The 14,297-nt window shown below is 49.9% G+C and overlaps 1 protein-coding gene across 1 annotated transcript in view; it reads left to right on the top strand.

The window, feature by feature from the left end:
- Window positions 1-1,337: 1,337 nt before the first annotated feature.
- Window positions 1,338-14,297, top strand: part of LOC139278373 (fatty acyl-CoA hydrolase precursor, medium chain-like) — a 39,519-nt gene continuing 26,559 nt past the window's right edge. The window contains 7 exon segments of the mRNA XM_070897048.1: window positions 1,338-1,552; window positions 5,736-5,940; window positions 7,558-7,699; window positions 9,327-9,460; window positions 10,776-10,929; window positions 11,881-11,985; window positions 13,790-13,886. Coding sequence (XP_070753149.1) covers window positions 1,471-1,552; window positions 5,736-5,940; window positions 7,558-7,699; window positions 9,327-9,460; window positions 10,776-10,929; window positions 11,881-11,985; window positions 13,790-13,886 — 919 coding nt within the window. The 5' untranslated portion in view covers window positions 1,338-1,470.

The following is a 14,297-nucleotide window of genomic DNA, read 5'->3' as shown; positions in this document are numbered from 1 at the left end:
AAATCTGCCGCAAACACGTGAATCAAACTAAAAGGAGGTTCAGCAACCCCATAGAAGAAGCAGAGGAAGAACACGACATAGAGTTTACTCCACCACAGGTGACCGAACACCGGAACCAAATAGAGGAGGGCCCAGTCACTGTGGGCAGTCCGGACAGGCCTGAGGCACCGCAAACAGCAGACACTCAGGCCAGCGCCCAACAACTGGAGCCCCAACTCAGGCGCTCTACAAGGGAGCGTAAACCACCAGAGAGACTTAACCTGTGATCCCAATAAGACTTTGGGGGGGGAGGAGATGTCATGTGTTCAACTATCATTGTAACCCATGTATAATCTGACCTAAGTTGTACACCTTGAGAACATTGACCACAAGGGGGTGAACTTGTGGGAGACACTCCTAACCTGGACTTTCAGGTATAAAAGGGGAAGCTCCACCCACTGTCATCACTTGAGGTCTTGGTAATAAAGGTAACTGGTCACAGAGTGACCTTCTCTCAAGTATGGGCCTCGTGTGCATTTATACTGTATAGTAAGGACATATCAGCTTCCACTCTTAAAATGAGTCCTTTAGGTGCCTGAACAGTCCAATACGAGAACCACATTCTCTGTCACAGGTGGGACAGACAGTGGTTGAGGGAAGGGGAGGGTGGGACAGGTTTGCCACATGCTCCTTCCGCTGCCTGCGCTTGGTTTCTGCACGCTCTCGGCGAGGAGACTCGAGGTGCTCAGCGCCCTCCCGGATGCACTTCCGTCACTTAGGGCGGACTTTGGCCAGGGACTCCCAGGTGTCGGTGGGGATGTTGCATTTTATCAAGGAGGCTTTAAGGGTGTCCTTGTAACGTTTCCTCTGCCCATCTGGGGCCGTGAAGGAGTTCCGAGTAGAACGCTTGCTTTGGGAGTCTCGTGTCTGGTATGCGGACAATGGTAGTTGGATATTAGCCAACGGTATGGATCGGGCACAGAATGGAACTAGCTGTGTGTGGGACCCAAGGTCGGTGGTAGTTGTAACTGTTTTGGAATGATATGATGTCTGGCAGGGAGTTAAAAACATCGACACAAAAGCAAACTACTGTGGATGCTGGAGATCTGAAATAAAAACAGAAATTGCTGGAAATACTGAGTGGATCAGAACTGCAAAAAGTCAGACACGCAATAGGTTTTAAGCAAGTACAGAGGCAAGGAAAGGGGCGGGAGGGAGGAAAAAACAAAAAGGAATATTTGTGATAGCGTTTAAGACAATCCTCTTTCCTTATACGTATTGCAAGGCGTTTAGTTTGTGTGTGTCCACCCCCTCTTGTGCAATAGCTTCAGGAACCGTCTCTAAATTCCACATGTGAGGTCGAGTCTCCAAAGGCACTGGCTGTTCGCCAGGGTGGAGATCTGCCGTTTGCACCAGGCCCCCTAAAGCCCAGATATTGGGTGGCCGCGGATCGGAGCGGCGCTGTCAGTCTCCCTGAGCGGTTGCAGCGCTATGGCGGGGGGCAAATGCGGGCGGACGCTGCTTGCGCTGGGCGCAGTTCTGGCGCTGGGGGTCCGGCTGGGTTCGGCGGCAGGTAAGTGAGCGGGTGGGGAAGCTGCAGGCAGGGGTTGTGGGGCGGGGGGAGGAGGCTGGGTCCATGCACCGATCTCCATAGCTTGAGGGCCCCTTCCCAACCCTCCCCGAGAGATTGCCAGGGACTGTGCTCAAAGTGCAGCGAGCAATGAACTCTTTCTAACCAGCTCTGGGCTGGGAGCAGGGCTCAGGCATTCAGACCCTGCCGCTCTGTGTCGAGTTGTTTAATCTGTAAACGGGCGCAGACAGATCGAGCAGAGAGATGTCGGGTGAAATTAATGCAGAGAAATGGCAGTTGAGTTCCAGTAATTGGTGGAAGGATTAGAGGGGAGTTGAGAACTTTTTTAACCCAGAGGGTGGTGGGGGTCTGGAACTCACTGCCTGAAAGCCTGTGTCCTAACTTGCACTCATCACCCCTGTGCTCGCTGACCTACTTTTGGCTTCCAAAAATTCTCATCCTTGTTTACAAATTCCTCCATGGTCTCGCCCTTCCCACATAAAAGGTTACTGTCAAGTTAAGAGTTCACGGGGTTGGGAGCAATATATTCGCATGGATAGAGGATTGGCTAACTGACAGAGAACAGAGTCATTTTCCGGTTGGCAAACAGTGACTAGTGGGGTGCCGCAGGGATCGGTGCTGGGCCCTCAACTATTTACAATCTATATTAATGACTTAGATAAAGGGACCGAGTGTAATGTAGCCAAGTTTGCTGATGATACAAAGATGAGAAAACAAATTGTGAGGAGGGCACAAAAAATCTGCAAAGGCATATAGACAGGCAGTGAGTGGGCAATAGTTTGGCAGATGGAGTATAATGTGGGACAGTGTGAGGTTATCCACTTTGGCAGGAAAAATAATAAAGCAAATTATTATCTAGGAATATTAACAGTGACTATAAGACTATGAGTGACTATAACATGGTTGAATTTCAAATTCAGTTGGAGGATGAGAAAGTTGGTTCTCAAACCAGTGTCCTAAGCTTAAATAAAGGAGACTACAAAGGTATGAGGGCAGAATTGGTTAAAGTGGACTGGGAAAATAGATTATAGTATGGGATGGTTGATGAGCAGTGGCAGACATTTAAGGAGATATTTTATAACTCGCAACTTAAATATATCCCAATGAGAAGGAAAGACTGTAAGAGAAGGGATAACCATCCGTGGCTAACTAAGGAAATAAGGGATGGTATCAAATTGAAAAAAAGGGCATACAATGTGGCCAAGACTAGTGGGAGGCCAGAGGATTGGGAAACTTTTAAAAGCCAGCAAAGAACGACTAAAAAATGATCAAGAGAGGGAAGATAGATTATGAGATTAACTAGCACGAAATATAAAAACAGATAGTAAGAGTTTCTACAGGAACATAAAAAGGAAAAAGTAGCTAAAGTAAATAGCTAGAGGATGAGACTGGGGAATTAATAATGGAGAACAGGGAAATGGCAGAGACGTTGAACAAATATTTTGTATTGGTCTTCACGGTAGAAGCCACTAAAAACATCCCAATAGTGGATAATCAAGGGGCTATAGGGAGGGAGGAACTTAATACAATCACTATCACTAAAGAAATAGTACTCGGTAAAATAATGGGACTAAAGGCGGACAAGTCCCCTGGACCTGATGGCTTACATCCTAGGGTCTTAAAAGAAGTGGCTGCAGAAACAGTGGATGCATTGGTTGTAATTTACCAAAATTCCCTGGATTCTGGGGAGGTCCCAGCAGATTGGAAAACTGCAAATGTAATGCCCCTATTTAAAAAAGGAGGCAGACAAAAAGCAGGAAACTATAGACCAATTAGCCCAACATCTGTCGTTGGGAAAATGCTAGAGTCCATTATTAAGGAAGCAGTAGCGGGACATTTGGAAAAGCATAATTCAATCAAACAAATTTGCTGGAGTTCTTTGAGGATGTAACGAGCAGTGTGGATAAGGTGTATTTGGATTTTGAGAAGGCATTCGATAAGTAACGCTCGGTGCTAAGTTACCCAAAAATGCCCGTCAGTTTCCATTTTGTGGCTAAATGGGCGATATATGGGCGTTATTCCTCATTTCAGCAGTAAAATGGACGTTAAGAGGGTGTTAAGCATGCAAAAAAAGTGGAGGTTCTAACTCATAGAATAAGAATCTAGCAGAGTTGTGCAGAAGGGTTAATGGGAGTTGGATTATCAACTTGAGTTCCAAGCCGTTGAGTCGTGGAATGAAGAATAACAATATTTTCTCTTAGGCCAGAATGCAAAAGGCTGCAACTCATGGCAATGACCTGAAACGTTCTGTGTGTGAGCATTTAGTCGTCTATAAATACTCCGCTTGTAAAAACATTTGAAATAAGTCATTTTGAAACCTTCCTATGGAGAAGTGAAGAAACATGTGGGTGTATTGTAATAACCTTTCATTTCACAAGCTCACACAATAGTTACAAGCTTCAGCTCATCTCAGTTCACCCAGAAAGATTCTAAAGATCCCACATCTCAGGATCTAATCGTTTCTTTACAGATTCCACGGGTTTTTGCCTCCACAATTGTTCCAGGAAATGTATTCCGTACATTGGTCACTTTTCGTGTGAAGGGTCATTTCCTGCCATCAATCCTAAATTGACCATTTACTAGTTTGAACCGAGCCTCTTTATCCTGCTCTACCTATTTAATTTCCCAATGAATCTTTTCTATTTCCACAACTGTCTCAGATCCCTCGATAAGATCACCCATCAGTCGACCGGTTTCCAGGTGAAAAGCCCCAGCCTCTCCAGTCTTTCCCCATAACCCAGAGCCCTGACACTAGGGAACAGACCTGAGTCCCTTCTCTGCTGTCCCCTCTGCATGAATGGCTCCCTTGTGCTTCAGTGATCAGACTGAAGGCACGGCCGCCGATGGTGGAGAGATTAAAGTTGGTGATGTGCACGAGGCCAGAATTGGAGGAACACCGAGATCTCGGAGGGCTGTAGGCAACGTTCCCGCTAAGTTGTGCGGCCATGCATGGTCTGGAGGTCCCACGCTGGCCGCTCACCGGCACTTACATGGAAGAAACTGCGCAGGCATGGATATTTGAATGGGCCGCGCAGCCCGTTAAAGGGACCAAGCACAGAAAATAATTAGCGGGAACATTGGTTGTCGAGCTGGAGGAGGTTACAGTGATAGGGAGGGCCGGGGCCAGGGAGGGATTTGAAAACAAGGATGAGAATATTGAAATTGAGGTGTTGCTGGACGGAGAGCCAATGTGGGGTGATGGGTGAGCGGGACTTGGACACGGGCTGACAAGTTTTGGATGAGCTCAAGTTTATGTCGAGTGAATGATGGGAGGCCAGCCAGGAGTGCGTTGGAATAGTCAAGTCTAAAGGTAACAAAGGCATGGACGAGGGTTTCAGCAGCGGATGAGCTGAGGCAGGGGCGGAGTCAGATGATGTTATGGAGGTGGAAGTAGGTGATCTTAGTTATGGAGCGGATATCTGGTCAGAAGGCGGTAGAATACAGCCAGGGTGATCTCCTGGACTAGTTTCAATCGCCTGGATGGGTTGGAGAGGAATTTTCCCAGATTTTTTCTCCCTAAATAGTCCTGGGTTTTTATCTGGTTTTTGCCTCTCCCAGCAGATCACATGGCTCCGGTTGGGGTGGAGTATAGAATGTTTTTAGTAGAAGGAGTGTTGCAGTGGTGTGGGGCAGACTGCTTGGGCTGGTTTGCCTTTCCGTCATTGTTCATGGGTTTGTATATAACCTTTAGGACTGCTGACAAAGTCCGACTCTTTGTCGGCCGGCACAGACACGATGGGCCGAAATGGCCTCCTTCTGTGCTGTAAATTTCTATGTTTCTAAGCCCATGTCGGGGTCACATCCGACAACAAGTTGCGAACAGTCTGGTTCAGCCTCGGACATTTGTCAGGAAGAGGGATGAAGTCAGTGGTTAGGGACAGAGTTTGTGGTGGGGACCGATGACAATGCCTTCGGCCTTCCCAATACTTAGTTTATCATTCCGAGTATTTACTAACCGTCCGTCTCTAGTTCCCGGTCAGCCGTCTCGCGGCCGGTGTGCGGAGAGAGCTTGTCCTTTGTTCCTTTAGCCCAGTTCGTCCAAACCTGGGCCGTGCCCAGTCTGCAACCTGCTGGGCCACAGCTGACAGCCAATAATAAATAGAAAGGATGGGGAGGGGCTTCAGAAAGTCAAAGCTGTGACATTGATCCATCATTTTTCTTTCAGAAGACAAAGACGAGCCTCTGGTCGTGGCCACAAAGTATGGGCTGCTGGAGGGGAAGCGGGTGTCGGTGAAGGGGGCTCCCAAACCCGCCTATAGCTACCTGGCCATCCCCTTTGCGAAGCCGCCAGTTGGTCCCTTGAGATTCTCCGCACCCCAGGCAGCAGAAGCATGGACTGGGATCCGGCAGGCAACCAACCACGCTCCAGGGTAAGGATGGCCGATTGGGAACGGGCTCGGGAAGCCAGACCTGGTTGGACACCATTCCTGGAGGTTTCATCCCATGACCTCCAACCGTCCCGCTCCTGCACTCCCACCATTGGCTGCTTGACACGTCCATCCTTGGGCCCTGCAAACCCTCGGCCAATCGGAAAGTGAATAGTCGTTTCATTCCCCGATTGGATGATTCATCACTGTCAAATGTTTTAATCTCCCGTGTCCGATAATTTTATAATCAATAAACTAAAGTGCTTAAAGACTCCACTCCAGGCTGACACTGAGGGAGCGCCGCACTGTCGGAGGGGCAGTGCTGAGGGAACGCTGCACTGTCAGAGGGGCAGTACTGAGGGAGTGCTGCACTGTCAGAGGGGCAGTACTGAGGGAGCGCTGCACTGTCAGAGGGGCAGTGCTGAGGGAATGCTGCACTGTCAGAGGGGCAGTGCTGAGGGAACGCTGCACTGTCGGAGGGGCAGTACTGAGGGAGCGCTGCACTGTCGGAGGGGCAGTGCTGAGGGAGCGCCGCACTGTCAGAGGGGCAGTACTGAAGGAGCGCTGCACTGTCGGAGGGGCAGTGCTGAGGGAGCGCCTCACTCTCGGAGGGGCACTGCTGAGGGAGCACCGCACTGTCGGAGGGGCAGTACTGAGGGAGTGCTGTACTGTCAGAGGGGCAGTACTGAGGGAGCGCCGCACTGTCGGGGGGGCAGTACTGAGGGAGTGCTGCACTGTCGGAGGTGCTGACTCTCTGATAGGTTCTGCTTGTTCAGGCACCTCAGGCCAACATTCCTCCTGCAACCAACAAATTAACTCGACATAAATCACATTGGTGTCATCATCATCATAGGCAGTCCCTCGGAGTCGAGGAAGACTTGCTTCCACTCTAAAAGTGATTCTCAGGTGACTGAACAGCCCAATACGGGAATTACAGTTTCTGTCACAGGTGGGACAGACAGTGGTTGAGGGAAGGGGTGGGTGGGGAGTCTGGTTTGTCGCACGCTCCTTCCGCTGCCTGCGCTTTGTTTCTGCATGCTCTCGGCGAGGAGACTCGAGGTGCTCAGCGCCCTCCCGGATGCTCTTCCTCGGTCGGTCTGAGGGCGGTCTTTGGCCAGGGACTCCCAGGTGCCATTGGGGATGTTGCATTTTATCAGGGAGGCTTTGAGGGTGTACCTGTAACGTTTCCTCTGCCCACCTGGGGCTCGTTTGCCATGAAGGAGTACCGAATAGAGCTCTTGCTTTGGGAGTCTTGTGTCGGGCATGTGGACAATGTGGCCCGCCCAGCGGAGCTGGTCGAGTGTGGTCAGTGCTTCGATGCTGGGGATGTTGGCCTTATCGAGGACTCTAAAGTTGATGCATCTGTCCTCCCAGAGGATTTGCAGGATCCTGCGGGGACATCGTTGGTGGTATTTTTCCAGTGATTGAGGTGTCTACTGTACATGGTTCACATCTCTGAGCCATACAGGAAGGCGGGTATTACTACAGCCCTGTAGGCCATGAGCTTGGTGCTAGATTTCTGTGCTCAGAAGGTGGCAACAATGACCACTCCAGACACTCGCTAACATTTCTGACTGCTTCTTACATATAAGGCTATTTCTCTCTTTCACCACATCCCAGGTGTCTGCAAGATGCAAAGCTGGTGGATTTGATCAAAGATATCATCAAAGTATCTGTGCCGCCCAGCACATTCACTGAGGACTGTCTCTACCTGAACGTATACACACCCGTCGGACCAAAGGACACGAACAAGAGGCTTCCCGTGAGTAGGCCCTTGTGCCATGGGCTGAGAGAATGGGAGGCGACGGATACCACAGCCCACCCCACACACAGACCGAGCTGCCAGTCTCAGTCCATGGGTGTGCTACTGACCCGCACAGGTCCCAGCTTCAATCCCACCACCCCCCCCAGTGCTGGGGTCACTGACCTCAGTGCTGCAGTGGGCCTCAGTACCTCTAAGTTAGGAAGGAGAGAAATCAGCCAACATTCCGCCTCCTGGCTATGGTGTCAGCCGTGGCTCAGTGGATCGCACTGTCGCCCGGGTCAGAAGTCACTCCAGAGACTTGAGCACAAAATCCAGGCTGACACTCCAGTGCCGTGGGATCTTTTACACCCACCTGACAGAGCAGACGGGGCCTCGGTTTAACGTCTCATCCAAAAGACGGCTCCTCTGACAATGCAGCCCTCCCTCAGTACAGTACGGAGTGTCAGCCTGCATTATATGCTCAAGTCTCCTGGCGAGGGACTTGAACCCACAAGCTCCTGACTCAGAGGTGAGAGTGGTGATGCCAGGAATGGGGAACTATAGATATGAGGAGAGGCTGGAGATCCTGGGACTGTTCTCACTGGAGCAGAAAAGACTGAGGGGAGATTTACTGGGAAAGACTAGTGGGGGAAATGTGTCATCCATTTAAAATTGTTATACGAGTGAGAGAGCTTAGGAGAGATTTCTTTACACAGAGTTTTTGGAGCATAGAATTCTTTGCCGCAGGGAGCAGTCGAGGTAGAGACCATTGCATCGTTTAAGGAGCAATTGGTTAAAGATTTGAAGCAGAGTAAGTTAAAGTGTTGAGAGCGTGGAACAATGTTGGCTTGCTGCAGCAAAGAGCTAGCACAGAGACAATGGGCCGAATGGCTTCCTTCTGCTCTGCAAACCTTCTATGGAGCTAAGTCCATTCCATGTGTTGGTCTCTCTTGGTGTATGAAGAATTTCCTGCTATCAGACCACAATGTAGCAAAGGTCAATGCTTCCTCCCTGCCAACGATTCATTGCTTTTAATCATTGGCGGGAGTGTTGTGATGGGCAAGGCTGATCACGGACTTTGACTAACATGTAGTTAAATCGTAAATGGCAGCGGAGGCCTGGACTATTGATCCAGAGACATGAGTTCAAATCCCAACATGCAGCTGGGGAATTTCAGTTAAATAAATCCGGGATAATCTGGAATTGCTGTTCTCGAAGGCAGTTAGGGATGGGCAATAAATGCTGGCATTGCCAGCGACGCCCACATCCTGCGAATGTATAAAAAATAAAATAAAAAGTAGTGTGAGTAATGGTGACCATGAAACTACCGGATTGTCATAAAAACCCATCGGGTTCAGTAATGTCCTTCAGGGAAGGAAATCTGCCGCCCTTACCCGGTCTGGCCGATATGTGACTCCAGATCCCTCCCCTTCTTCCTCCTCCCTAAACGCCTTCTCCCCACCTCCCCCGAACCCTCTCTCTCTGCCCCCGACCCCCCCTCTCCCCCTCCTCCGAATCCTTCTCGCTCCCCCTCCCGGACCTTCCCACGCCACCCCCCCACTCCCCGCCACCCCGAACCATTCCGCTCCCACCCCCCCGAACCCCTTCTCCCCATATTCTGATGGCATCCTGTTTTATCCGTTAGGTTATGGTCTGGATCCATGGCGGTGGGTTCGTGATGGGAAATGCTTTGCTGTATGACGGATCTGCGCTTGTGGCCTACGAGGACGTGGTGGTGGTGGCGGTCCAATATCGGCTGGGACTTCTTGGGTTCCTCAGGTATACGGAACCGCTCACTCTCTGTAATCTTTTCCATGTTATAGGGTTCCACGGGCACTGACTTCCAGGGCAAGTACAGCACGGGGTTAGATACAGAGTAAAGCTCCCTCTACACTGTCCCATCAAACACTCCCAGGGCAGGTACAGCACGGGGTTAGATACAGAGTAAAGCTCCCTCTACACTGTCCCATCAAACACTCCCAGGGCAGGTACAGCACGGGATTAGATACAGAGTAAAGCTCCCTCTACACTGGCCCATCAAACACTCCCAGGGTAGGTACAGCACGGGTTAGATACAGAGTGAAGCTCCCTCTACACTGTCCCATCAAACACTCCCAGGGCAGGTACAGCACGGGTTAGATACAGAGTGAAGCTCCCTCTACACTGTCCCATCAAACACTCCCAGGGCAGGTACAGCATGGGGTTAGATACAGAGTTCTGGGTCCTATTGCTGAAAAGCCCGTGTCTAACTCACTGAGGTCCTTCTCTCCCTGCAACATGATTGCATTAGATTCTTACCCCAGTGTTGGTCGCATGCCGTATACTGTTCCTGGTTCATGGTTGTATTCTCTCAATAGCTCCCACTGGGCTGGCCCTAGCGGCTCCTCCATCGAAGTTGATATTCTGTGTATCATTCTACACTATCTCTGCTTTCATCTTGTGCCATTACCCTCTCCTTCACCGACTTACCTCTCTGTAATATCACCCGTCACTGCCCCTGCCTCAGCCCATCGGTTGCTGAAACCCTCATCCATGACTTTGTTGCCTCTAGACTCGATGATTCCAACGCTGACCGACACAGTGCAGCCACAAAGGGCTGAAATGGCCTCCTTCCGTGCTGTAAATTTCTATAAGTGTATGATTGGCTCTCGGTCCAGCAACACCTCACTTTTAAAGTTCTCATCCTTGTGTTCAAATCCCTTCATAACCTTGTCCCTCCCTATCCCTGCAACCTCCTCCAGCCCCACAACCCTCCAAGATCTCTGCACTCCTCCAATTCTGGCCTCTTGTACATCCTCGATTTCCTTTGCTCCACCCTGGCGGCCATAACCTCATCTGTCCGGGCCCTGAGCTCTGGAATTCCCTCTCTAAACCTCACTACCTCTCTCTCCATCTTTAAGTCACTCGTTAAAAACCACCTCTTTGACCAAGCTTTTGTTCTTCTGTCCTTGTATGGCTCGGTGTCAAATCTTTGTTTGATAATGCTCCTGTGAAAGGCCTTGGGAGGTTTTACAACGTTGAGGGCGCTGTATAAATTCTAGTTGTTGTTACACGTCTCAGACAGAGCAATGTGCAGCTGCCATTCTGCCCTCAGCACAGGGGATGAGCACCTCCCAGGAAACTGGGGTCTGCTGGATCAAGTGGCAGCACTGAAGTGGGTTCAAGAAAACATCGAGAGCTTCGGAGGTGACCCAGGTTCTGTCACCATATTTGGAGAATCTGCCGGAGGAATGAGTGTCTCGTTACACGTACGTTGTGGGTCTTTATTTCCAATATTCTCCCCTCCTCTGTTTCGAGAACATGTTGGTTAACATTTCTACAGATTGAGGTTGCAAGCTTTACCCGTGGTCCCATTCATCATGGCTGAGCTAAAGACAATGGGCCTCTTGGCTCCAACAGTGGGCACTTAGCCTCATCCTAAAAGGCGAATTTAATGTGACATTTTTCAAATTGTGACAGAAACAGACCCTTCGGCCCACCTGCACCAAGCCAGTGTTTATGTTCCACACCAGCCTCCTCCCACCCTCCTTCCTCTCACCCCATCCCCATATCCTTCGATTCCTTTCTCCCTCATGTGTTTATCCAGCTTCCCCCTTCCCACTCTCCGCTCCTCCAGATTGTGACAAAGTACTTTCTGAAGGGTCACGACTGAGCAGTGTATTCCCCAACATCGCAGCATCATAACAGGAGTCGGCCATTCAGCCCCTCCAGCCCCTTCTGCTATTCAATCAGATTATGGCTGGTCTGTAGCTCAACTCAACTACCTGCCTTTGTTCCCATGTCCCTCGATACCCTTACCCAACAATAAACTATTCATCGCAGTTTTGACATTTTCAATTGGCCCCCAGCATCAAAAGCCTTTTGGGGAAAGAGTTCGAGATTCCCACCACCCTTTGTGTGAAGAAGTACTTCCTGACATCACCCTGAACAGCCGAGCTCTCATTTTGAAATTGTAGCCTCTTGTTCCTGATTCCCCCCACCAGAGGCAATTGTTTCTCTCTATCTCTCCTATCGAATCCCTTTATAATTTCAAACAACTCAATCTGCAGTTCAGCTGATACCTACAGCCACCTGTTGCCCATCTACCTGCAAATAGAGTAAGGCTTCCCAGAGTAGGCTCCCCCAGGGGAGGGGGCGGGGGAGAGGGGGGCTTTAGAAAGGGTCTGAGCTGATGGCCGCTCTACTTGTTCTTTGTACAGATTGTTTCTCCCTTGTCCGCTGGCCTGTTCCATAAGGCCATTTCAGAAAGTGGCACATCGCTGATCAAAGTCCTTCCAAATCCGGACCCTAAACCGTTGGCTCGGGTAAGTTGCTATTTTGAAAAATCAGAGGAGTTTTTGATTGTTTCACAGGGAGGAATTCCCACTTGATTTAAAAAAAAACACGGGGCCACTCAAGTTCACAATATAAAAATGCAGCAGGTTGAACCCAAATGGAACCAAACCCCTTCCCATTCACTCCCACTGTACACAATCCCAATGGACTGAAATCCCTTCCCATTCACTCCCATTGTACACAATCCCAATGAACCGAAACCCCTTCCCATTCACTCCCACTGTACACAATCCCAATGGACCAAACCCCTTCCCATTCACTCCCACTGTACACAATCCCAATGGGCCAAAACCCCTTCCCATTCCCTCCCATTGTACACAATCCCAGTGGGCCCAAACCCTTTCCCATTCCCTCCCATTGTACACAATCCCAATGGACCGAAACCCCTTCCCATTCACTCCCACTGTACACAATCCCAATGGACCGAAGGCCCTTCCCATTCACTCCCATTTTACACAATCCCAATGGACCCAAACCCCTTCCCATTCACTCCCATTGTACACAATCCCAATGGACCAAACCCCTTCCCATTCACTCCCATTGTACACAATCCCAGTGGGCCCAAACCCCTTCCCATTCACTCCCATTGTACATAATCCCAATGGACCCAAACCCCTTCCCATTCACTCCCATTGTACACAATCCCAATGGACCTGAACCCTTTTCCATTCACTCCCATTGTACACAATCCCAAAGGACCAAACCCCTCCCCATTCACTCCCATTGTACACAATCCCAATGGACCCAAACCCCTTCCCATTCCCTCCCATTGTACACAATCCCAGTGGGCCCAAACCCTTTCCCATTCCCTCCCATTTTACACAATCCCAATGGACCGAAACCCTTTCCCATTCACTCCCACTGTACACAATCCCAATGGACCGAAGGCCCTTCCCATTCACTCCCATTTTACACAATCCCAATGGACCCAAACCCCTTCCCATTCATTCCCATTGTACACAATCCCAATGGACCAAACCCCTTCCCATTCACTCCCATTGTACACAATCCCAGTGGGCCCAAACCCCTTCCCATTCACTCCCATTGTACATAATCCCAATGGACCCAAACCCCTTCCCATTCACTCCCATTGTACACAATCCCAATGGACCTGAACCCTTTCCCATTCACTCCCATTGTACACAATCCCAAAGGATCAAACCCCTCCCCATTCACTCCCATTGTACACAATCCCAATGGACCCAAACCCCTTCCCATTCACTCCCATTGTACACAATCCCAATGGACCCAAACCCCTTCCCATTCATTCTCACTGTACATAATCCCAATGGACCGAACCCACTCCCATCGTAGACAATCCCAATGGACCAAACCCCTTATCTACTATATGCGAGAGAATACAAGTCTATTCTATACAACCTGCCCTCATTATTCCACCCTTTTAGACTCGGATTCATTTTGGTGAATCTGCGCTGCTCCCTCGCCAAGACCAATATACCCTCCCTGAGTTGCGCTGCCCAGAACTGAACCCAGTTCTCCAGATGGGGTCTGAGCCGAACTTTACACAACTGGAGCAGCACTTCCAGCCCTTTGTATTCCAGCCCCCTGGAGATGAAGGCCAACATTCCATGAGCGTTGGACTCTGGAATGTGAGAATTGGGGATCCCCGCTCCTGGTTTCAGAAGCCCTTATCTAACAGCACCACCTGATTGGTGTCAGTTAATCTGGATCAGTTGCAAAGCGGAGTTGATTGTGGCGAAATGGCCCATTGATTAAATTGAGTAACTGATGATCTCGCTGGAAACTCTGCAGGCTATTGCCAATATGACGGGCTGTGACAGTGATCATTCCTGGGAGATTGTTGATTGCCTCAGGGAGCGGTCTGAAGAGGAGATGTTGAACCTCACCAGCAACACAGTACGTTGAAACTCGTTATTTTATTTCTTTCAGTTGTGGATCTTTTCATTTATGTGTCGAATGTAACAACACCGTCCCCCACACCATCCAGTTGTCCTTACCCAACAGGTATGAGGTTTTTGCTGCCTGTGTGGATGAGGGCAGGCTGACCATGGTACCATGGTGCAGGAGGCCATTCAAGGGAGGGGGAGTGAAAGGGAATGTAGTTGTGGTCGGAGACAGTTTAGTCAGGGGGATAGATTCTGTTCTCTGCAGTCGCGACCGGGAGTTCCAAAGGTTGTGTTGCCTGCCCGGTGCCAAGGTTAAGGATATCTCCTCAAGGCTGGAGAAGAACTTGGAGTGGGAAGGGGAGAATCCAGTTGTTGTGGTCCACGTAGGAACCAATGACATAGGAATGAGGTTC

This window comes from Pristiophorus japonicus, chromosome 13 (genome assembly GCF_044704955.1).
Source record: "Pristiophorus japonicus isolate sPriJap1 chromosome 13, sPriJap1.hap1, whole genome shotgun sequence".
NCBI classification, from domain to species: domain Eukaryota; kingdom Metazoa; phylum Chordata; class Chondrichthyes; family Pristiophoridae; genus Pristiophorus; species Pristiophorus japonicus.
The sequence above is the reverse complement of the archived record's forward strand: the minus strand, read 5'-3'. Positions and strand labels throughout refer to the sequence as shown.